This window comes from Equus quagga, chromosome 1 (assembly GCF_021613505.1).
Source record: "Equus quagga isolate Etosha38 chromosome 1, UCLA_HA_Equagga_1.0, whole genome shotgun sequence".
Taxonomy (NCBI): domain Eukaryota; kingdom Metazoa; phylum Chordata; class Mammalia; order Perissodactyla; family Equidae; genus Equus; species Equus quagga.
In genome coordinates, this window is record NC_060267.1 from 17,549,125 (window position 1) to 17,573,743 (window position 24,619).

General features: G+C 42.8%; 1 protein-coding gene across 6 annotated transcripts in view; it reads right to left on the reverse strand.

Moving 5' to 3' along the window:
• Positions 1–24,619, reverse strand: part of DIP2B (disco interacting protein 2 homolog B) — a 209,928-nt gene that overhangs the window by 11,619 nt on the left and 173,690 nt on the right. For all 6 annotated transcript variants that reach the window (XM_046663507.1, XM_046663499.1, XM_046663474.1 and 3 more), the window contains 13 exons: positions 24,311–24,425; positions 20,268–20,469; positions 14,589–14,698; positions 14,371–14,451; positions 10,588–10,711; positions 9,227–9,348; positions 8,062–8,173; positions 5,463–5,572; positions 4,843–4,973; positions 3,047–3,215; positions 2,049–2,219; positions 926–987; positions 8–65 (listed from right to left, as the gene is read on the reverse strand). In XM_046663507.1, coding sequence (XP_046519463.1) covers positions 8–65; positions 926–987; positions 2,049–2,219; positions 3,047–3,215; positions 4,843–4,973; positions 5,463–5,572; positions 8,062–8,173; positions 9,227–9,348; positions 10,588–10,711; positions 14,371–14,451; positions 14,589–14,698; positions 20,268–20,469; positions 24,311–24,425 — 1,567 coding nt within the window. The remainder of the gene's footprint in view (positions 1–7; positions 66–925; positions 988–2,048; positions 2,220–3,046; positions 3,216–4,842; positions 4,974–5,462; positions 5,573–8,061; positions 8,174–9,226; positions 9,349–10,587; positions 10,712–14,370; positions 14,452–14,588; positions 14,699–20,267; positions 20,470–24,310; positions 24,426–24,619) is intronic.

Sequence of the window (24,619 nt, forward strand, 5' to 3'; positions counted from 1 at the left end):
AAATTACCTTTCCAGATTCTGAGAGGAGCAAACTCTGGGGGGCACCCCGTTCCACCAGTCGAACCCTGCAGGAGAACAATATTTACTATACAGAAGCCTTTTAAAAACTATTGCACCATGTCTGCCACAGCTACGCACTGCCTTCCCAGGACCTCTGATTTGTCCCTCCTCCTCACGCTACAGCAGAGATTCTCAAACTCGGCATTACTGACATTTTGGGTCAGATAATGTTTTGTTACAATTTTTTGTGAGGGGCTGTCCTGTGCCTTGTAGGACGTTTAGCAACATCCCAGGCCTGTACCCACTAGATGTCAGTAGCAATCCCCTTGTGGTGACAACCAAAAATCTCTCTAGACTTGTCAGATGTCCTCTGGAGGGCAAAATCCCCCCAGGCTGAGAAGCCTTGCACTGGAGATGCTCTACTTGTGCGGGCAGGGCCAGCCCTGGGGCACAGCAGCAACACAGCCCAAGGCAGTGGGACCAGGAAGAGGTCCTGGAGCCCTCGGGCCAGGTGTTCACCTTGGAAGCTGAGGAGGAGGAAGGCTGTTCTCCTGGGGTTCAGACAAAGCGCCGTTTCAGAAACCCTCCGCGGCCTCATTTATCTTGTCTGTCCCAGCTTTTATTTTTAAACTCCCACAGGAAAGAGTCTATCCATTTTAGTTTAATTTATATCAGATGTCACAAAGTACCTTTACACAGGCAGGAACTAAGTATTACATTTTAATATTAAAGAACAGTGCAGCAACTGTGAGAGTTAAAGCTTTCTTCTTACAAATGTAAATCTTATCAGGTATTAACGATGAAAACAAACCCTTCCCTCTTCCCACCCGCCCTGGGAGATGAGGGAGAGGCTGGCCTTCTCGAGGCTCAGAGGTCTTAGGCTTCGGAACTCTAACAGAGAACGAGCATAATAAATCCACTGTACCTGTCATGTCTTAGTGATTTCAGATCTACATACACAGTAGTTGGATCAGGCCCTGAGGTTCCCTAAAGAAAAATAAATCAATGCATTGTTTATTTAAAATTTAAATGGATTATATTTCCATATTTTACATTTTCAAATCAAGAAATAGATAACTGAGCCATACACATGAAAAACCCAAACTCTATTCAGAAAGCTTGCCCTCTCTTCAACCAGATGAGGCGGGGTTGCAGTCAACGCCTGAAAGAGACTCGTGGCCTGGCTTTATTTTCTTCCCTTTCCTTCCTGGGGAGGGTGGGCCAGAGGCTGCTCACAAGGACTAGAGCAGCACCGAAAGGCTCCCAGGCTGAGGAGGGTCCTCATCCCAGGACTCAAAGAGGGGATGAGACAGGCCAGCATCCACGGGAGTTTCAAAGCCAGCACTGGCCTAAGCTGACAGCAAGGGGCCCAGGAGGGGGCTCCAAGGGTAAAGCATCATGATGCTAATTCAAAGTCCCTTGACCAGTCACAGAGGCCCTGAGAGCATCCCCCATGTGTGCCACCTTTCACTCCCACTCTTGGCCATGCCTGTATTTACCTTATTAGCCTCCAAGCTACATAAGATCAGACTCAGTTTTCTGTTATTTCAGTTCCTTTTTTGTTATTTACCCACCAAGAATAACATAGCAAAGTTGCCATCTGGCTGGAGAAAAAGAATACAGGCTTATTTGTGCTTCCTTTGCAAAAAAACTTATAAAATATGGAGGAGTCAGAAAAACAGAAGCTAAGTTATATAAATAAAATTCTAATAGGACTCAGGAATCTTCTTGATTCATCGTCATGGACCATAAAACGACTACTAAGAGTAAACATTTACATTGGTGTCAACTGTTGGGCATCGCTCCCAGCACGTGGCACCTAGTAACTCAGTGATTCTACAGAATGACCCTGTGAAGGATGATACTATTATCTTCACCTTACAGATGAGCAAAATGAGGCCCAGCAAGTCCAAATAAAAAGCCCACAGTCCCACAGGCAGTAAGTGGAACCACGGCTCACACCAAGCAGCCAGGCTTCGCAGCCTCTGCTCTGGAGCACCACACATTCCTCCTCCATTTGTCACCACGCGAGATTTCATGACAGTCACCTGTAAACATATCGCTACATTGACTCTTGATCCAAAAGTGGTGCTGACCGCCCGAGGGGACAGACCGATGTCTTTAAAGAGCTTGGAGAAGGACAGCTGGAGGGCAATGCGGGGCCGCTCCTCAGCCACCACCACACACGTCCGGATGCAGGAGAGGTTGATTCCCCTGGTCTGTAAGACACCAGGCACAGGAGCTGAAGTTAGTGGGGTCACAAAAGACCTGAAGAGGTAGGGCCATTGCTCTGTCTTCAGTCAGGAAAACCCAAGGAACTGTGTATTCTCACCTCAGACATCCAGAGAAACGACAAAAGTTTTCAGAGGGAAAACACCAAGGCATTCCACTAAAATTACTACCCACTGGTAAATGTGCTCATTCTCTATTTCTTTCCTCTTTCATCTGAAAATCTTAACTTCTTCAGCAATCCACTTTTATCCCTCCCCATTTCTGTACCTTAGATTTCCCCCATTTCAAAATGGAGAGATGGGACTGAGAGAAAAAGAAATCTAGCTCCCTGGAGATTGAATCTCGTCTCATATTTTCCTTCTTAAGGTCATATTTCTCTATTACTGAAAATTCAGTGTTTTCTGAGTTTCTCCAATGTCAGTCAGACACATGATCACTGAAAACACACATGAACGAGCTGCCCTAATCTCTGGGGCAGGCCTCAATCTCTAACATTTCTAAGGTTGCAAATTCCACTGGAAAAATGCTATTGGAGGTCACAGTTCCTTTTCGTCTTCACACAAAGTCATTTTCATTCAAGCCTCCCAAACAGCTCCACCTTCTCCTCCACAAAGTAAGACTCAGATGAAAGACTCAACGAGTGCAACAAATTAGAAAGTGGAAGAGAGAAACTTCCTGAGGTTTACAAAACACCTGTCTGATGGGCTAAAAAAAAAAGCAGGCAAATATATCTCTCAACCCTACATGGATACCACCAGGCCTGGCCTCCTCCCGTAAAACCTCTCAGGACTGGCTCCTTGTTGTAGCTTCTTACCTTTAGCACCTCCACCTGGTTTCCAAGCCCTTTGGTGCAGAGCTCCATCACCGAATAGGAGCAGAAAGTATCCCTTATTTTGTACTGGTTGACAGTGGAGAGCCAGAGGAAAAGGTTGTTTTCTAACTCCATAGGAGGAATTAAGATGGACTGGTGACCTGAATAGACACTGCAATAAGAAAGGCAGGAGCTGATATTGTCAATTCATCCTGGATGACCTAATGTTTTAGAACACCATCAATTCAAACATTTACTGAGCACAAAGGACAGTGTAGGGTCATATTAGATATAAAGGTCTAAGAATCAGCCTTGTTCCTACGCAACTCACAAACACAGTAACTATAAAACAAGGCAGACTGCTATGCACAGGAAATGACATGGGCATAAAGGACATTAGGATCACAGAATAAAGAGCAAGTCATTCAAACTGGGGAAGCTAGGGCGGAGGTGTTTCACCAAGTAGGTGTCACTTGAGCCGGGGCTTGAAGAATGAGCAGGAATTTACAGTGGCTGGTAGAAGTGGGGATGGTGATGAGAGCATTCCAGGCAGAGGAACAGCATGTGCAAAGGCATGGAGGTATAAAAGTACATGGCATGTTTAAGGTCGTCAGAAACACTATCCCAGTATGAAATACTAGGGCAAGGACGCATGAGGGGTGGTGGGAAATGAGGCCAGAAGGGTTGAGCCAAACTGTGAAAGGGCTTAACTATTGTAGAAAGGTGTTAAGACTCTACCCAACAGGCAGTTATTGCAGCTTTAAGTTGGGGCAAAACTAGCAACAAGGAGGAGGGATCAGAGACATGAGACACTGAAGGCTGAGAGACAGGAGAGGCTGTAATAATCCAGGTGAGAACTGATCAGGGCTTGAACCCCGACAGTGCAGCCAGAATAAAAAGCAAGGAATGGCAGGGTCACATATCGTGCGTGTAAGCTATAGCCATGAATCCTCAACTTCTTAAACGTGAGTACAGATCAGAATCACCAGAAGCCTAAGCATCCTGTATTTAAAAAATAGTGGAATTGTGGTCTCCACCTTTGGAGATCTAAGTTAGTAACCGTGGGGAAGGCCCATTAATTTGTTTTTTTTTAAAGACCCCTAGGTGATTCTTATGTATAGACAGATTTAGGAACAACTGAGACAGAGGACACGACATTTAATTGGATGTGAGACATAAAGATATAGAAGTCGAAGATAACTCCCAAGTTCCTAGTTTGGGCCCCAGGGTAGATGATCCCCTCCCAGCAAGGATGGGGACACAGAAAGAGGATGTTGAGTTGCAGGCATCTGTGAAGCATCCATGGAGATGTCCACTGATGTCTCAGATGTAGGTCTGAGATAAGGTTCCCTGGGCAGACTGTGGAAGGACTGGGGGACCTGCTGGAAACAATCTGGCTGGGACAGACGTGCTACTTTCTAGCCACATGCTGTCGTCCCATCTTGTTATATTCCTTCCTGCCAAGCCTGGGGGGTGTGTTCTGGCTGTCAAAGCATGACATATTTCACCCAAGTGTCATCCTTCTACTTGGCTCTGCTTCTAAAATAAGGATTACAGGATGGAGCAGAGAGCAGGCAATAAGATCACTGACCTTTTGTATGAGGCATAAAACTAACAGGAAAAAAAGAGAATACAAATAAAACTAGACGAACATCAGAGACACTTTAGGTGTACAAATTCTGGAAACATCAGCATTTTATTGAAACTTTACCAAATTAAGGGAGCAAAGAGAAGGATGAGATGGTTATGGCCCCAAAGACGTCCCCATGCATTCTGTTTGTTTGCCTTTCCATTCCTACCTGCAGAGACACCAGAGTGCAAAGCCAAGTCCACAGTAAGGGTCAAGGCAGATGGCTATCTGCCGAGAAGAATATAACTCACACTGGAGCTTGATGGCTCTACAAAGAGCATTGACCGCAGAGTGGGACATCTGGAAAGTGAGGAACAGGGAACAGGATGGAACTGGCAGCCCACAGAAAAACAGCTCTAACGATAGTTTGGGGAAGTTCTGGTTCCCCCCCAACTCCTCAATATCATGTGCATTTTTCATTGCTTCAAAAAGCTTAATCTAAGTCTAACTTAAGGTAACATATTTCTGTTCATTAGTCCATTCTGAGTTTCATGAAATACGAATCTGTGATTTCACACTGGCTTTCACTGTAACTCTTACTATCTGTTAGCCTCAGTGCTGGGTTCAGAACACTGCATAACACAAATTCCCGGGGATAACTTACTCCGGAAGAGCCAGTGCTTTTATTTAAATATAGCAGGGACCCTTGATCCTCCGCCTACTGGTCACTGGTACAACCATTTGGCCTCTCCATCTGAAGTCCCTGGGGGCATGGTCATCTCTATTTTCTGCAGACCTGGCATTTTACCAGCACCCAGCGAGGGAGCGAATATGCCCAGACTACTCTACCTTCACTCCTGTAAGCATGCCAGTTGTGGAGACACTGAAATCAAGATAAGCCAACATCTCAGGAGTGGGCGGTTTATACAGCTGAGGTAACCTTTTCCTGGGTAAATCATCTGCAACGAAAAGAAAACTCTGATGTCAATCAGACATGCTGGAACATGAAAACCATTGCTCTTCAACTGGTTTTCTGTGGCTTTGCTGTGGCCAAATTTAGCTCCTGGGATTTGCTAAAGCTTAAAGCTTCTCATGCTTAACCAAGCAGCTCACATGTCACTCCTAGAGGTGGGACACTCGACAGTGTAAGCAAGCGAATCTACATCAGGTAAACATAGTTACTGGAAGGTTAGTGAGGGTATTATAACACAGTAGTTGAAAATACGAAGGAAGCTGACTGCTGGTGTTCCAATCCCAGCTCTGCCATTGATCAGAGATGTGACCTTGGAGGTATTTAACGTCTACGTGTCGGTTCCCTCATCTCTAAAATGGTAATGATAGGGGCCTGCCTGCTGGCACAGCGGTTAAGTGCGCACGTTCTGCTTCAGCAGCCGGGGTTCGCCAGATCGGATCCCGGGTGCAGACATGGCACCGCTTGGCAAGCCATGCTGTGGTAGGCGTCCCACATATAAAGCAGAGGACGATGGGCATGGATGTTAGCTCAGGACCAGCCTTCCTCAGCAAAAAGAGGAGGACTGGGAGCAGTTAGCTTAGGGCTAATCTTCCTCAACAACAACAACAAAATTAAATGGTAATAATAGCTTCCCTCATAGAACTGGTGGAAAGTTAATGCACATAAAGCACTTTTAAAACAACTGACTAAACACTCAAAAAGTTTTAGTAGCTGTTATCATGCTGGTTTCCAGTTAAAGTTCATTAATTACACTTTAGTGCATGTTATATTAAAATGGACTGCTTTAAACGTTGTTTTTCTCAAAGTTAACATGGCAGATTTTTAAGAATGATAATCTAGAATTAGGAATTATTTCCTTTGATCATTTATTTATATACCTCTCCCTTCCCCCCAAATTTGCTTCATAAATGTGTCAAAACCAAGAATGTCAAGGATGTCTCTGGCCCAACCATGCCTCCTCAATGACTGCTTTGGCTTTCTGGATCAAGAAACAATTCTGCCTCTGGCTTTTAAATCTATCACTGGGCACCCACCTCTGCTTAAACTAAAGACTTCCTCTGTCACTTTCAACCCACCTTTGTGTCGGGCAGGCTCACTCATGTGCCTAAAGTAACCTTCCTATTGTCTGCATCACAGCCCATTTCAGGTCTCGAAATGTGACCACGTCCAATAACCACAGCAGATCTGCATCACTAACACCAGCACAGCCCATCTGCGTGACATATTCTACACGACTGTGCGTATGTCCCTCAGTAACAAACGCAAAAAGATCTAGTTCAGCATCTGGCACACAATAACCACCACAAATCCACGTCATCCCTACATTTAAACCATATAAACGCTCCTGAGGTGGACACCATGTGGTACTTACTGAAACAGGGAGGGAGGAAACTAATGGCTAACGCGCTTGGAATGGAGCCAAACTGGCTGGGCCTGAACTTCAGTTCTGCTACTGACTTAACCTCCCTGTGCCTCAGTTTTCTTATCTGTAAAATGAGGACAAAAACAGCCCCCATCTAAGAGGGTTGGTATAAGGATAAATTAGGTAACACATGTGAGACTCCTGGCAGGCCGTAGGACTCAATAAAAGGCGCTATGATGACGATGATGACGTGCAAGGTGTTCTACGTTATGCTGTTTAACATTCACGACCCCATGAAGTAGTTATTACAGCCCCACTGGTTAGACAGTTCTGCCCAAGTGAGCAGGGCTACTGAGAGAGTAACAGGGTATCGGGATTCAAACCCCACCTGCCTGACTCCAAGCGCACCCTCTGCCCTACACTACCACTCTCCAGAGAGCCCCGGGGCTCACCCCTTCTTTACTGTGCATACCTTCTAAATTGGTGTCCCCAGGGGACTGGTTCCAGGACCCCTGAGACCAAAATCCACACATGCTCAAATCCCTTAGTCGACCTTCCGTATCTGCGGACGCAGAGCCCACGGGTCCAGAGGGCTGACTGTATGCTGCATTCGATATTCTCGATAAATGTGAGAGGCAGGCAAGGGTCGGGGCTATTGTAGGAAGGGGTGATCTCGGACAAGGTTATACAGAAAGCAAGTACTGAAGCTCGAGCTAGAACCAGGTCTGCTGGTTCCTAGTCTAACGCTGTTTCGAGGACATCACATCTAGAAGTCAAGGATCAGGTCTTCTCAATATTTTATATGGCCCTACATGCTCATGGTCACATCCAGCATAAAAACCTAAGTACCCTTTGATGATGCCAAGAGTAACAGCAAGACACTTTCTGTTTCAAGAGTCCTTAGCACACCGTGATCTGCTTCTTCGGGTCTGGCTGTGGCAGTTTCCAATGTTTGGGTAACACAAGCTGACTGAGCATTAAGTTTGCCTCCGTCTTAGCAGGCGGAAAGTACTGCGACGTAAGAGCTGTGTAAACCCCTTTGGCGTGAGAACCTAGGAAATCTCAGAGTGAATGCTCTTGTCCCTCAACAGCTCTGGAGGAATCTGCCTCACCTGTGTCAATGATGGTTGGCCACGTCTTCACGTCCACAGCTGCCGCTGCCTCTCGGGATCTCAATAGCCTCATTAGGGTCTGCGTGGTGAGAATGCAGACTGCTTTGCTGACCTAGAAAACAAATGGACAGAAATAAGCACAGAAAGGCTTAGCCCCCATGTCGCACCATAGGCTCTGGCTGCTGCTAAAAGCAATTTGCACACCACACCAGGCAGGGCACGATCAGTGTTTCAAAGAACACATGTAGGACAATGGAGGTTGGTGTTTGCCCTCACATTTGTCCTCTGGAAATGTGTAACACTTGACTGTCTCAAAATGACGGAGTTGTTCACAACGCAAGTTATTGTTTACAACACTGACACTCAAATATTCCATGGTTATAATCTCAGTATAAATCCCACAATCTTTTGATTTCACGAAGGTCATAATAAAATAAAAACATGGATCTTTAGTGCTCCGGGAATGAGAAGAGCCAGCCCATCTCTGAAGGGTCAGCGTTTCAACAGTCTGGCGAACAGTGAAGCTCTCTAGAGCAGACCCTGAATGCGGGGGGCGCCGGGCTCTCACAGAGGCTCGGCTTTCCTGCTTGCTTACACATGGAAATGCAAAGGCACCGGACTTCCCCCATAAACTGTCAGCGAAGGGAACTTCCCTCCCTCCTGCTCTGGCTCACCCTGCAGAATATGACAGGAGCATCCTGCTGAATTGAACTTGATGATAAAATCATCTGCGGCGAACACAGTTTTATTAGGCGCAGGCTCCAGTTGCTCACAGAGAGCATCAGTTCTTAGAGGAACAAATGTCACATAAATTGCAATTTTGTAACTCTTTGCTTTAAAGTACATTAGGATATGATGCAATACAGTTTTACCTTATTTTCTTCAATTCTCATATCCTGTAGAAACTTCTACCACCTCTACAGCAAGATTTTAATGTTCGCCTCTTTCAAGTTTGTGATAAATGCACACAATTCTCTCACCAATAACGATGTTCCCTCACTGAATAATGCTGGTCACTTTCATCAGACTAAGGAAAAGGAGGTCGTTTTCAGGAGACAGATTTGGCTTCCTGACTCAACAAAACTGAAACACTAGTAAGGATCCTGGGTTGTCTGAATCTGGACTTTATGGGATGAGGACAAGGCAAGACCCACTCGGTACTCACATCCACAATCATGCGGACCGTGGGCAGCGTGGCAGTTAGGTTCTGGGCGTGAGGAGGCCGCACGGTCACAGGTATGCACCCTGCATACAGGCAGCCGTAGAACGCAGCGATCAACTCGATGCCTGCAAGACAGAATCACTTAGCTGCCTGGCAGCACTGAGAAACTAAAAGGCAGATCTTCCAAACCAGTTTATTAAACCACTTGCCAGATGGGTATTTAGACCATAATTTAGCAGAGACCCTAGCAGAAGTTTTTTAAGTTAAGAAGGAATAGAAGGTAAAGAAGGAAGCATATAAAACAACTTAAAAAAAGATAGAGAAGCCAAGAATAAGTAACCAGAAAGAAAGTCAGAAGTCAAGAAAGCTCTTGAAAAAGGTATTTCGATATCATTATTTGATATTACTGAGGAGAAATCAGAGATGCTGAACTGGGGAAATAAAAGAATGGGGAAAGGAGAGATGGAGAACCCCTGAGTTTCCTGTAAATAGTTAGAAGGCTGCTAAGTGAAGAGCAATTAGACTTCTGAGAAGTCGCTTCGTCAGAGGGTGCAAGTTTTAGGGAGGTAAAATGTGACTCAATACGAAGAAGACTCTGCAATGTCAGGACCGGGAGGGTGGCCTGCTCCAGGCAGAGCTCTGCCCCATCACCACGTCACTGACTGGTGGATGGAAGGCCATCTCACAGGAACACCGTAGGAGGATTCTTTTACCAGATAACCTTCTGAGGAATCCTAGTATCAGTGTAAATAAAATAGCATAGTAAGAATCACAGAGGAAAATGAAGCAAGGGAGATAAGAGACCAAAAAAAGGTGGATGTATGAGTGGTTAGCTGGCAGAAGAATAAAGAAAGGGACAACTCAGATATTTTACCTAAAATTTTGAATATTTACATCAAACTACCATCAAATAATTCTGAGTCCCTCTTAGTGTGAAGAGAGGGTTGTTGATTTAAATTAGAGCATGGAAGATAAAAAGCAGCATTTGAGGAATACCAAACATTAATCATGGTATGAAGAACGTGAGGTCAAAGAGTTCATGCCCAACAGGCCTTTGGAAACTAGATGAAATGGTCTCATTCCTGAACACTCCTAGAAACAAAGCGTTTCTTTTGAGGGTTTCCAAAAGTCAGACGTCCTCATTCATTCATTCCTATTTACCACAGTGCCAGGCACTAAGCTAGGCAGTGGAAATGCAAGAGTAAATACAACATCGTGCTGCCCAACGCTGGGCAGGGGGCGGGGTGGCCGGGTTTACACCTTGGCCCACGCGCACAGGCTCCAGGAGGCCGTGAGTTCCTGTCCTCTTACAGCCTGTAGTCTAGAAATGGAGCGCAAGCCTAGTCTACCAGCCCAACACTCACCAGGTGGATAGAGCAACACCACGTTGTCTCCCGCATTTAGATGTCCCTTATCACCAAGAACAGACGCAATCCTCTCTGCTCGCTTATGCAGGTGCAGGCAGCTGGCTGTGCACACAGCAGTGCCCTTGAAACAGAAGCGGATCAAAGCTCAGTAAGGAAATAAAACAGTAACAGATTAACACAATTCCACACTATATGAAAGGCTTGTGCCTTGGGAGATTATCTTTAGCAAGTTATCAGATTCAGTGAAAATTCTGCCAGTACCAAAAGACAAGTGCGGGATCCCTTTTCTCTTTCAATGTCTGAAGGTACTCAGTGAATAGCAACATTAACTTAAATCAAACATGTATTTACAGCCTGTCTCATTTAAGGTAGTTTTAAAAATACGTAAGAATTTTTTGGGGACTGGCCCGTGGCCGAGTGGTTAAGTTCGTCTGCTCCACTTCGGTGGCCCCGGGTTTCACTGGTTTGGATCCTGGGCGCAGACGTGGCACCACTCATCAGGCCATCATGAGGTGGCGTCCCCCATACCACAACTAGAAGGACCCACAACTAAAATGTACAACTATGTAGTGGGGAGATTTGGGGAAAAAAAGCAGAAGAAAAAAAAAAGAAGATTGGCAACAGTTGTTAGCTCAGATGCCAATATTTAAAAAAAAAAATACATAGCGAATTTTTTATTTAAATGACGAAATAAGAGGGGAGGAAAAATAAAGGAAATAAAAGCCGATGAGGGCAGGAGTGAGGTCAGGACAATATACACTGGGTATGTGGGCTCCTACATTTGTTGTGCATGAAACACAAGTTTAGCTCTGAGTTTCCTAAGAAGAAAGATGGAAACAAAAACAGTCACAATGAATCACAGTCCATCAGCTAACTATAAAGATTAGCAGATTAGAAGGCAGCCAACTCTCCCTGATCCTGAGAATAAGTTCTCCGGTGGGTCTTCATAACTATCCTTACTGTCGATTCAAGTCTCACTGAGCTAGGCTTTTTGAACCCCTTCCCTTGTGAAACATAACACACCAACGGGAAAGTGCATAAAATATGAAGGAACAGCTTAATGAAAAATTATACAGCAAGCATCTGCGTTAAGACCCAGCAAGACGCGAGAAAGACCACTGACAGCAGCTCAGAAGCACCCCCTGGGGCCCGCCGGGCCAGCCTTCTCTCTCCCTCCATAGGTCCCTACTGTCTTAATGTTAACTGCTGATTTCTTTTATTTAAAATATTTTTACCACCCATGAAATATTTGATTTTATATAACTGGAACTGTACTGTACATATTTTTGTGTTTTGCTTCCTTCTCTCAACATTATCTTGAGACAGCGCTGCTGCAGGGCACAGGTGTAGTTCATTTTCGTTGCTGTATTTAATCGTATGAACATACAACAATTTATTCATCCATTCTACTGCTGATGGACACTTACTCTTGTACATGTATCCTGGTGCATAAATATACGAGTTTTGGTTGGGCTTAGACCTAGAAATGGCATTGCTGGGTCACTGCATATGCTTATCTTCAACTTTACTGGATAACGCCAAATTGTTCTTTATCATGCCAATACCACAATGTCTTAATTATTGCAACTTTATAACTCAAAAAAAACCTCTCACAATATAAAGTTTTACCGAGCTGTTTCTTTTACAAATAACTTTTTTATTTCATTAATATAAAATTGTACAAGTTCATTATAGAAAATTTGGACAATATAAATAAATATAAGATGTAACCACTATTAACATTTCAGTGTATATTTTATTTTTTAAAAAATGGGTATATATTATACATAAATTCACATGCAACATTAAAAAGAAAGCTATCTTATTGTACTATATTCCAGAAGCTGTGTAGTGCATTGGTTAAGAATGTGGGTTCTTAAGCCAGTTTGGGTTCAAATGAAAGAGCTAGTTTCTTAGTCTTCCCTCTTACTAGCCCTGCGACCTCAGGCAAGTCATTTTATGTCTCTGTGCCTCATCTTCCTCAATCCTAAAATGAACTATAACATAGAAAGCACCCAGAATAAGGTCTTCAGTAAGTAATCCAATATTTATTGAAGTTTATATCCTACTTTTTCTGCTTATATATTATGAATATTTTCTGGGTCATCAAATATTTTTCTATATCATTGTTTTGAAAGGCTGCATTGTATTTCGTCATGTTTATATGCCATAATTTACTCAGTCAATTGTCTGTTGTTGAACACTGAGGTTACAACAGGAAAATGAATATCCTGTTGGCTAAAGGCAGGGTTAAACTCATAGGGCCATTTCTTACAACATTCCTCATTTTGGTCCACGGTACAGCAGCAAACTAAACTTCAGGAAAAACAATTATCTGAGCCTGAGAGAACAGTGATGTATGGTTACTAAGCTTTCTAGAGGTCTGGGCTAATCTGAGGTAAAATGTTAGAATATACAGAAGAATAAATGGACTACATGTCCTTTCGTCCTCCATATATGTTATTTCCCTAACCAAGGAGCAAATTTGAATTTATGCTCGCTAACAAATATCTGGAGTATGGATTTCACAGGGCTCTAATTTTAACTATAAGTGGAGTGGGGAGCAAGCTGGACTGACATCTTCTTGCTGAAATGCAAGGACCCTAACCGATCCATGGCTTGAAGAGAAGCCCACTTCACGCAGAGGTGGAGCAAGAAGTCCCAAAATTTTGTACCACAGAGCAATGTTTCTTAATATTTTCATTGACTTTTCACTGAGATGCACAGGATATTCCTATCATTAAGTTCTATCATTGTACAAATTCTCAAAGGTCTATGTGTGTGTGTGTGTGTGTGTACATATCAGTATCAGAATCTAAGGGGCTGGGGCAGAAAAGGGCAGTTTGGGTAAGTCCTCTAAGAGATTCCAACAAGCCCTCCAGTCTTGCCCCTGCTGGTGAGAAAGACTGTTATATGCCGTGGTCAGAGCTTTTAGCCTCTGACTCAGCCATTAAAACAAACACCTCTCAGCCGACTCCGACAGAATGCACGACTTAAAAAACACAGCATTCTGAGCCAGCCCTGACGGCCTAGTCGTTGAAGTTCGGCATGCTCCACTTTGGCACCCTGGGTTCAGTTGCCGGCGTGGAAACACACCACTCATCTGTCAGCCATCCTGTGGCAGCGGCTCACAGAGAAGAACTAGAAGGACTTACACCCAGAACATAGAACTATGTGCTGGGCTTTGGGGAGGAACAAAAAAAAGAGGAAGATTGGCAACAGGTGTTAGCTCGGGGTGAAGCTTTCCCAGCAAAAAACCCAAAACCCAAAAACAATCATCTAGTGAACTATCCATCAGAAAGCAGTAGTTAAATGTACTCTTGAATAATTTCCAATTTGTTTTTTATCTGTTAGCAATAAATCATTTAAGTATGTACTAAAAATAAATCTGGATTTTAAAATGTTGATCTAAAGTAATCTTATTCTTGGCATAAATCAAAGAATTAAGAGTCAAATTTGGTATAAAATTACAGGACATAGTGCATTCCAAGTACTGTAGGTCTGTGTAATTCACTGTGGCCCCCACCGTTCCTAGCAGAACTCCATAAAGACGACTTGACGTAACACGAGAAGAGACAGCACTAAACAGCACCCCAGGAGGCCTCTTTCAACTTCACAGTGATTGCACAATTTATCCTCGGATGTCAAAACAACGAGAAAACAGTAACTCCTTCCTCAGAATCGGCAATAAAAATTTTCTGATGAAAGAAAGAGATCAAGAGTGCCTAAGACACTCCCACAATATTCAGCTGATTAGAAATACAATTGAATTTTTAATACCTTGGCATTTAACAGCATGAAGAGTACATGGTCAGGAGTTGCCTGGGCTCGCCACTGCAAAATCTCCGCCAGAAACTGGTGCTGAAGTCATAAAGCAGAAAAAAGAATCAGGGTCAGCAACTTTTTAGAAGTTGGACAATGCACCTCCCATCTGTTACCTGAAGTATAAGTTCTGTCCTTGGCTTGTTTGTAAAAATCAATGCTTCTGGAACACTCACCTTCCTCACCAAATCATTCTCTTCGATTTGCCCGAGATCCCTGCCTGCAGCTTGTGCTATGCGTTTTCCAGCAACCAGATTCCCAACCATCACAGAAGCAGGGCCTACACCTGTAAGTAAAGGCAAAAATCAACTCTCTGAAGATGGTAATTCAAGCTACATATTGCCAAAGCATTTCCAGGCTAACCAAAACTGGATCAAACGTTCATTCAACAACACTGACTGAGCGCTCTCCAGGCACTGGGAACACAGTAGCAAACAAGACGACAGCTTGTATTCTAGTGGGGAAAGGCAATCAATAAACGCATACAGTTGTCCCTCAGTATCTGCGGGGGACTGGTTCCAGGACCGCCCCCCATACCGTTATCCACAGATGCTCAAGTCCCTTATGCACAATGGTGTAGTATTTGCATATAACCTATGCACACCCTCTCATATGCTTTAAATCATCTCTAGATTACTTATAATACCTAATAAAATGTAAACGATATGTAAATAGTTATTATATTGTATTCTTTAGGGAATAATGACAAGGAAAGAAAGCCTGTACATGTTCAGTACAGACGCAGCCATTGTTGGCTTTTCCATCCACGTTTGGTTCAATCTGTAGATGCGGAACCCGCAGATACAGAGCGATGACTGTACAAAAACAAATGATGTCACGTAGCAGGAAGTGCCAGAAAAAAACAAAATAGGACCAGAGGACACAGGGATGGGGGTGGAGAAGGGCAGGTGGGCTCCTGTAGCTTGGGTATAGGGAAGTTTTCACTCTGAGGACAGTTGGTTGCACTGGTTCCCACTGATAAATAATTTCATCTGCTCCAATCACGATGCAATCCTAAAAGTGGGCTTAACAGTAGTGAACATCTAGTCTGGACAGAAATCTGCTGTCTACGAGGACCGTGGTGAGTCCATCGGGAACAGCAGAAGGGCTGCACTGAAAGTGAGTAATGAAGTCCAGATTGTGGGACATTCTGCAAGACAACTAGCCTGGGATCTTCAAAAACGTCCGTGTCCTGAAGACAAAACAGAGTTGGGAGCTTTTAAATTAAAGGACATGACCACCAAACGCAATGCATGACCTTGAGTGGACAATGGATTTTTAAAAAATCAGCTGTAACAAACAACTGGAGAAATCTGAATACAGACTGTATACTATTAGATGACATTGTATTAAGGCTACATTTCTTAATTTAAAAAAAAAATTTTGAGGGTGAGGGGCTGGCCCCGTGGCTGAGTGGTTAAGTTCGTGCGCTCCGCTTCAGAAGCTCAGGGTTTTGCTGGTTTGAGTCCTGAGCGTGGACATGGCACCGCTCATCAAGCCATGCTGAGGCGGTGTCCCACGTCACAACTCAAAGGACCCACAACTAAAAATACACAACTATGTACCAGGAGGCTTTGGGGAGAAAAAGGAAAAATGAAATCTTTAAAAAAAAAAATTTTTTTTTAAATACTGAATTCAGAGGATGTTTTTAAAGATTTTATTTTTTCCTTTTTCTGCCAAAGCCCCCCAGTGCATAGTTGCGTATTTTTAGTTGTGGGTCCTTTGAGCTGTGGCACGTGGGATGCCGCCTCAGCATGGCCTGATGAGGTGCTATGTCTGCGCCCAGGATCCAAACCAGCGAAACCTTGGGCCGCGGCAGCGGAGTACGCAAACTTAACCACTCCGCCACAGGGCCCGGCCCCCAAGGTTACATTTCTTAATAGGATAATGGCATTGTGGTTGATTAGGAAAATTTTAGGAGAATGTTTCTGTTCTTCAGAGAGACCTTGCTGAAATGCTTAGGGGTGAAGTGTCATGATGCCTCCAACAATTTACTCTCAAATTGTTCAGTCAAACAAAATGTTAACAGTCGGTGAATCTAGGGCAAGGGTCACGGGTGTTCATTATACAGTTTTCTTTCAACCTTTCCACAGGTTTGATTGACACTTGGGGAAAAAAAAGGGAGACCCCTCCCCCCTCAAGAAAATCAGTGCTCGGATGCTGCTGCCTGTCTTCCTGGTCACTTAAAGACTAAGGCACAAACTTATCAAACTAGGAAGATGGCTAAAAGATAACACGACTTATCACCAGCTGAGCTTGGAATAATGCTGACACTACACTTGGATTAAGGTTAACTAACTTTTATTGCCAAAATCTGTTGATCAGAAATGTACTGGAACAGCTGGAACAAAATCATTTAAATCACAGAATCACTCTTAAATATTTGAGAAAGCTGGGTAAGGAGTATACAGGAATTCTGTGGCAATTTTTTTGTAAGTGTGAAATTATTTCAAAATAAAAAGTTAAAAAATTTTTTTAAAAACCTCAAAAAGGATAATGTACTCCAACACACTGACCGCTGAACAGTTTTAGTCTACAAAGTGTCTACTGTAATTTTAAGTATAATATGCAAAATTCCTTCCTAAGAAATTGCATAATAAGTTGTAGATATATCATGTTAGAGACAGTCTTTTACAAAGGCAGGGACTCAGTGCACATGACCGTAAGTTGCCCAATCCTGGATTCACACTGTAAAATTAATAAAGGCATGATATTTTAAAAAGGGAATTTTTCAGAGCAGTTTAAAACAACAAAAATAATTCAGCAGCAATTTCTTGCGGTCCTTCTTTGTGCATTTCTTGAGTCTATGGGTCACAGAGAGTGAAAATTGGAAGCAATAACACCTCAGAGGCTAACTGCTCTTTGCTGTACCTGTAAACATGCCTTATTATTTTTCCCACAAAACTCAACTTCCTGTGGCAAAGACCACTAGTTATCAACCCCAATATCCATTCTCTTCTTCCTTAAAAACAGAACACTTAGTTTTTTGTTGGGCAAATGCCTGGAATAAAGACTATATTCTATGGTGTGGGAGAGTAATATGTAAAGTACTATGTGCAATTTCTAGAAAATATATTTAAAGGAGAAGAGTATTTCCTTCTTTGCCTTCTTCTCCCACCTCCTAGCTGGAATGCAGGAAGGATGGCTCAAGGTCAGGGAGCCTGACTGGACCCTGAGGCAGGATGCCAAAGACGGCTGTGGCAGATTGTGTTATTTTCCTACAACCCTTCCTCTCCTCCGTGTCCTTGCTGTGACTACAGGGGAGGGTACACCTCCCTGCTCGACTGACTTTGGACACGGGCCGACTTGTTTTGGACAATGAAATGTTAGGGGACAAGATACAAACAGAAGCTTTAAATATGCTTGTGTGTTTGGCTTGCCTTCTTGCTTATGCCATCTGCCTTGAGAAAAAAATGACCCAGGTAGTTGCCGGTCCCATGATGAGGAGACACAGGGAACAGTTCTGAACCCAACCTACAGCCTGGAGCCAAGCCAAGCCCAGACGATCCCAGCCAAGCTCAGATCTACATCCCATGAATGAAAAATAAATGCTTCTTATTTCAAGCCACTGAGTTTTAGGGTTATTTGTTATGCAGCATATCTATAACAACAGTTGACTGATGATAAAAACAGAGCAAAAAGATGGGAAGCTGGAACCACGATGACTGAGGAGCTCCCATCCCAGCCCTGGACTGTCTAGCTCTGGACTTCTTTTACCTGAGAGAGAAATAAACCTGTCTCTTGTTTAAGAGGCTGTTATGTTTTTCTGAAACTTGCAGCCAAAACCAGTCCTAACGCATTCCCATTCTTTACACAATAGCTCCAGTAGGCATCTCAATGAGATTTTTGTCATCAGGCTGCCTTGACACCTTTTCCATCTTCCTTTTCCTCTCCTTTCCTTTCTTACCTCACTCCTACCCATCTCAACTTTCCTGTATTCTTTGTAAATGCCGACTTCTCATGCTATCCTCATGTCATCTCCACCCCATCTACACCATGATTTTCAAACTGCCATGGTCCGATCCATATGCATCCCATTAAGATCTGAGCAGGCAATCACAACAGACAGCAAAAAATACAGAATCCAAACCTAATGCTTCCATCAGACAGGTGGCTACTGTGCCTATGGGGGCTCAGGAATAAATCTTTTATACAGGTTTTACCAAATAAAATTGGCTGAAATCTGGTTAGCAAAAGCAATGTTTGAAACATCTACTATGTCTCTAAGCATCTTTCAAGCATCTACTATGACATGAAAAGTTTTGTTAAAAAAACCCTAGATTAAAGGCTATTTAAAACAGTATCTTACTCATATGATGAATATAGGACTTCAGTCTAACAAGATTTGAGATGGAGGAAGATTTCTGTGTTTTATACATCTGTCAGACACTGAAACAGGGAACGTGTTTGAAAATACTTCTTTTTCTACATTTCTTAATTAGTAATGTACAGACTTCTTGATTGTGACTACCCCTTTACAATATTAGCTTCCATAAACTCTTATTTCCATTAGCAGAAACTGATAAATATCATATATAGTTTAGCTTAATGTACATCGTTACTGAGATAAGGTTAGCGGATGAGTTGACGATATCTAGATAAACAACTGTGATATGGTCTTCAGCCACCAGACCACTGAAGCAACTACTGCAGAGTGCATTAACATTTCAATATCTGATGAAAATATCCTAGAGAGTCAGAGGCTTACTTTACATTATTACTGTACATCATGTTCACCTTTCAGCAAAAGCTGTCTCACAGAAATATAATTAAATGCCACACTTCTCATTTTTATCTTCTTTTCCCAACATTTGGAGGCTGATGTGCTGATGCACAGTGTGTGTGTGTGTGTGTGGATAGTGGGATCTGTAAAGGCCAGATTTTGGCTCTTCTGTGTTTTCAGGCATACAGGAAACAAGGAGCCTCTCATTAATTTCTCATTTAAATTAAAAACATCAACAAAACTGAATGATTTCACATTGGATTGAACAGATATTTTAACATGACTGACTACCAGTTACTCATGCCTTTAGCCTCCTATTCAGTTAACTCTATAACATAGGTCTGCTCAGAAATTAGGCAAAAGGGTAAAACTGACTATTTGGTTTTTTCTCTTTTACATATGGCAATTCACATACTCTTATTTGTGTCTTGAATTTATTGGAATATGGCAAATGCAAAACATGCTATTAATCTTGTGCTTCTAATCCAGAAAATTTCTGAATTAAGAATCTTGCTCCTCAGCAGCGTTATAGGCCCAAATCAGACGCCTAGAGCTAAAAATGAGTGAGGGATAACTCTAGGTAAGAGATGCCCGACAGAAAGCCAGTAGAACACAACGACTCAGGGTGTGGATTTTAGTCACAATCAGTGTGAATCTCAGCTCTGTCACTAACTAACTAACTATATGACTATCTATATGACTTTGGGCACAATTCTTAACTTTTCTGAACTTTACCTTCCACAGCTGGGGGCAAAGCTTTGGGATCACATCTGTAAAATGTAAAAACTAGCTAGTGTTTGGCTTTTAGCAAGCACTCAATAAATACTAAGTATTCTTATTATCAGAACCTTACTCTACTTCCACAAGGAGGATTCTGATCATCTTGATGCCAGACCTTACAGCCAGGGGAAATGGAGGCACCTACCGAGAATTACTCAGAAGAGGGAGCCAACAGGAAACCCAGAGAGGCCTATTCAGCAAGGTCTCCATCCTCCGTGCTTTTGGTCAGCTGATACTATACTTTTGTTGCTAATCATTGTAAAGTCTAACTCTAGAGAAAGAATCATGGTGGAAGAATTCAGCTTCTTGAAGCTACAATTTTAATGTTATGTCTTCAAAGTCAGCACATTACCTGGTTGCTTTTGCCGGGGTTTTGGCAAATTGGTCACACATGTATGCGGGCACATGAGAATATTGCAAGGATGTAGAGATCCCTCCAGAAAGAGCTGTTTCGTCTGAGATATATGAATCCCTCCTAGTGGAGTTTTTGGCAATGTATTGGCAGGTACCAGAGCAAGGCAATAAACCCCTACTTGATGAATGCTATCGATTGCCTAGAAAAATAAAAAAAAAATTCAGTGAGATTAATTTTACTACATTTTACAGCCTCCTAAGATAATCCATTATTTTACTCTATGATTTTTCTTTCTCTAACCAGTCTAGATCTAGAATATTAAGATCCCATACATGTAAAGGTACCTAACCATTTCAGCGATGGCAGAGATCTACAGAAGGGTAAGACAGGATGCAAACGGTCAGAGGTGGATACTGATTTTTTTTTTTTTTTTTGAGGAAGATTAGCCCTGAGCTAACATCTGCTGCCAATCCTCCTCTTTTTGCTGAGGAAGACTGGCCCTGAGCTAATATCCGTGCCCATATTCCTCCACTTTATATGTGGGATGCCTACCACAGCACGGCTTGCCAAGCAGTGCCATGTCCGGACCCGGGATCCAAACTGACAAACCCCGGGCCACCAAAGCAGAACGTGCGCACTTAACCGCTGTGCCACCAAGCCGGCTCCGTGGATACTGATTTATAAACCTCAATATGTTCTCTCTTGAGTGAGATCAGAAACCTAGAAATTTGTTTTGGTTCTTTTAATATTTTCATTGTCCAACATGGCTCAATGAAGAAGAGGCAAAGTACTTTTATTATGAACACAACAGAAGCTCTGTAAGTGGGTCCCTCCTGAAGTGGTTCACCAGGTTACCAGGAATCCCCTCTGTGAAACATCCAGGTGAGCCCGCTGCACAGGGAGCCCTGGAGGCCACCAGCTCCCTGACTGCGCCTCTGCCCCCAGCCACGCGCCTCTGCACGTGCTGAGTGTCAGCTGTGCTGGCTTCGATGTCTTTCACGCCAGCTGTGCTTGTTATTGTGTTCACATCATTTAAGTAAGTGTTCTATCAAGTGGTAAAATATGAGTGCAAAAAGAGAGAGTTATCTTTTGGAAAGACTCATTAAAGGTGAGCTCCTAATAACTACCATTGGTAGGTATGGGGAAAAGCAAATAGAAAAAAACAAAAGACAAGTTGCAATTTGTAAAGCCTGGGTCTCAAGTTTTCAAAAATATTACCAATGTGAGGCATCTAACTAACTTTGCAAACTGGAAAACAGTATTACTAACTTTTGGGATGATGACAATCCATCACTTTTTATGGGAATTTATCTGTTCTGCTAAAAGACTTTGAATTGCTAGGGTTTTATAAATGCATTTTAATTGAAATTACCTTTGTTTTGAGAATTTTCCAAATACAAAAATAAAAATTAGAAATTACTCCTGAAAATTATTAAATGTGTAAAAGCAATTACTCAAAGGGTGGCTACTAGGTTGTGAAACAGCTGGTACGATATGCAATTTTATGCACATCTTATGCCAACTGATGTCAGAGAGCATATGGGGCCAAACTATTGTAAATCTCCCCTTCATCTCTATTTTATATGGCAAGACACGGGATGGAGCACTGCAGGACACAGGGTGGAGCACTGCAGGACATGGGAGTGGAGCATTGGAAGAGAACAGGACTCCACAAAGTTCATTTGCCAGTGGAAACTTCTGACATGAGAGTCAGAACTAACCAAGAAATGTCTTTCCTTCAACAAGCATACTTTTTTAAACTAAGGATAATAACAACAGGAAACAGTTATTACATCTGAGTATGGGTTAGGGATTACTCTAAACAATTTACCTGTATTATCTCATTTAGTCCTCACACCACCCTACAAGGCAGGAGATGTTATCATCCCCATTTTACAGATTTAATTCTTTATTTTGTCGACGAAGAAACTGAGGCAAAAAGTTCGGTGGAGCTGGGATTTATGCCTCACGGAACCTCACTCCAGGTCCATGCTCTGTTACTGTATTTTTATAAGAGCAACTCTTGAACATCCTAAGAAAACAGATGTCATAAAAAGGTGGGGCTTTTTGTTTTTCTTTGCATCTTTTTACCTCATACTACATCTTTTACCGGATAGGATCTAGAGTAATGACTGACAAATGCTATCCTGGATTCGTCACTGAAAACACACCATCTGGGAAGTCATCTATTCGCCACCTTCCGTAGAAGGTGCTGAGTGCGGTATGCGGTTTATATTAGGAATGGACCTGGAATCTAACAGCCTCTGGGCTCTAACCTCCCGAACATGTGGTGTCCTTACACTCGGCTACGGATCCAAGTGCCCCAAGCTGAGACGCCACAGAGATGGAAATAACGCCCTCTTATTTCACGCTCAAATCAGACCCCAAATGACCCTTACAGGAATTTGGATTAGTAAATTAGTTTTAATTTAATTCCTATGGTTGCTTTCCAGGGAAAAGTAACCAATATCTTGGGGGATTTCATTTCAGTTTCCTGCAATAGGAAAAAAACGTGTAATTCACCACAAGATTCTACCATTATGCGCCAAAGTTCATTCTGAATGAAATAAGCAGTTTGTTTGCTCGAAAATATGAACAGTATAAAGAAACATTCTCTTTGCAAGCCTAATTCTTAGCCATCCTTCTGAGATCAGCTCAGGCCCACCTACTTCATAGTCTTTTCTGTCTAGTCTACCTTCAGTACATTTTCTTTCTTTTCTCTGATTTTCCACTACAAACAACCTATGCTATACCAGCTGATAATTCAGAATCACAGACCCTGAGGTTAGGAAGAAATCGTAAAAGTCATCTAGGCCCATCACTCATCTCATGCTTGCATCATTTCTAAAACATTACTGCTAACTGGCAGTAAATAAATCCAAACGCCCCAAGCAGACAAGTAAGTTACAGACATTGGGACACTCCCAATAACGTAGGAGTTGCTATGGCAGGGACAGTCCTTGCTTTCTTTGGATCATCCATTTATCCAACAAATATTTACTGAACTGACCACGATGGTGTGCTGGCACAGCTACTAGGCTCTGGGGATTGAGCAGCGAACAGAAGAGAGAAAGTCCTGGCCTTCATGGGCCTCATATTACAGTGCATGTAGAAAACAATAAATACAAACATACTTAGATGGTGATAGTTCAAGTAGAAAAACAAAGAAGAGTGAAGAGACAGAGTGACAGGGAAGGTTAAAGACAGAGTGGGCCTCTCTAAACTCCTGACTGGAGATTATGACTATGATTATTATTTTTGATGTTAATCAGCATCATCATCATCATTTACTGAATGCAGGCACTAAATACTACCATTAATTATCTAATTACTATCAATTAATCCTTCCAATAAGCTCTGTAATATAGATGATTTTATCCCCACTTTACAGGTTAGGAAATAAACTCAGCGAGGTTAAGTAACTCGCCCAAAGGCACAGACGTGGTAGGGCGTGAAGGTGGGATTCAAAGTCTGTGATTCTGAATGAAGACTGGGCTCTCTCTATCATTCCGGCCTGCCCCCTCTAGAAATACATCCCTTACACCGAGCCAAGTCCTCCTCCTGCCCTAGTGGTTTATCTCACCTAGATCTCTAAACTCCACATTAAAGCTCCTTCAGGGTAAGAACAACGTCTTATATTTTCTTGCATCCCTCGAACTCTAGGCACCACTTATAGCCTGTAGTAAGACTGTAGCTGTTGACGAAAGGATTGATTACTGAAAAAGATGTGTTCCACATATGGATTGTTAAAACTTTCATGGGTAGTAAACACTCAGGCACAAAAAAGTGGAAGAATTTGCTGAGGCAAATCAATTTAATTGTTCTTGGCAACTGGAGCAGAAAAATACCATGTGGTCCACAAAGAGAAATGGTATCAATTATCTGATTTTGCTAATAGTACCCAGAATATTTCAGTAGTGATTAAGAAGAAGAAAATACGGTGGCATAACTGGCCCATCAAAGAAAATGCTTCATTAGTGGTTGGGGCCACTCTGACAACAAAGCCACTCCACCTGGACAAAGACCCACGGCGCGCTCACCTGCAGCACGCGGCTCATCCACTGGAAACTGTCTTCCTCAGACGCGTCAGGTCTTTGTTCTGCGACCACCACGATGCGCTCATCATAAAATACAGACACAGAAAACACAGCAATTCTAAGAGAGACAGATCAGACACATCAGCACTCCCTTCACAACCAGTCCTAGTTGCTTTGCTCAGTTGGAATCACAGAGAGGGGACATCCCCACCACACTACCCAGGAATGAGTAGTTTAGAAAAGAAAATGTCACAATCATTACCATCAAAACAAGGACTCAAATAACACGTATTAAGCACCACTGTTGTGAAT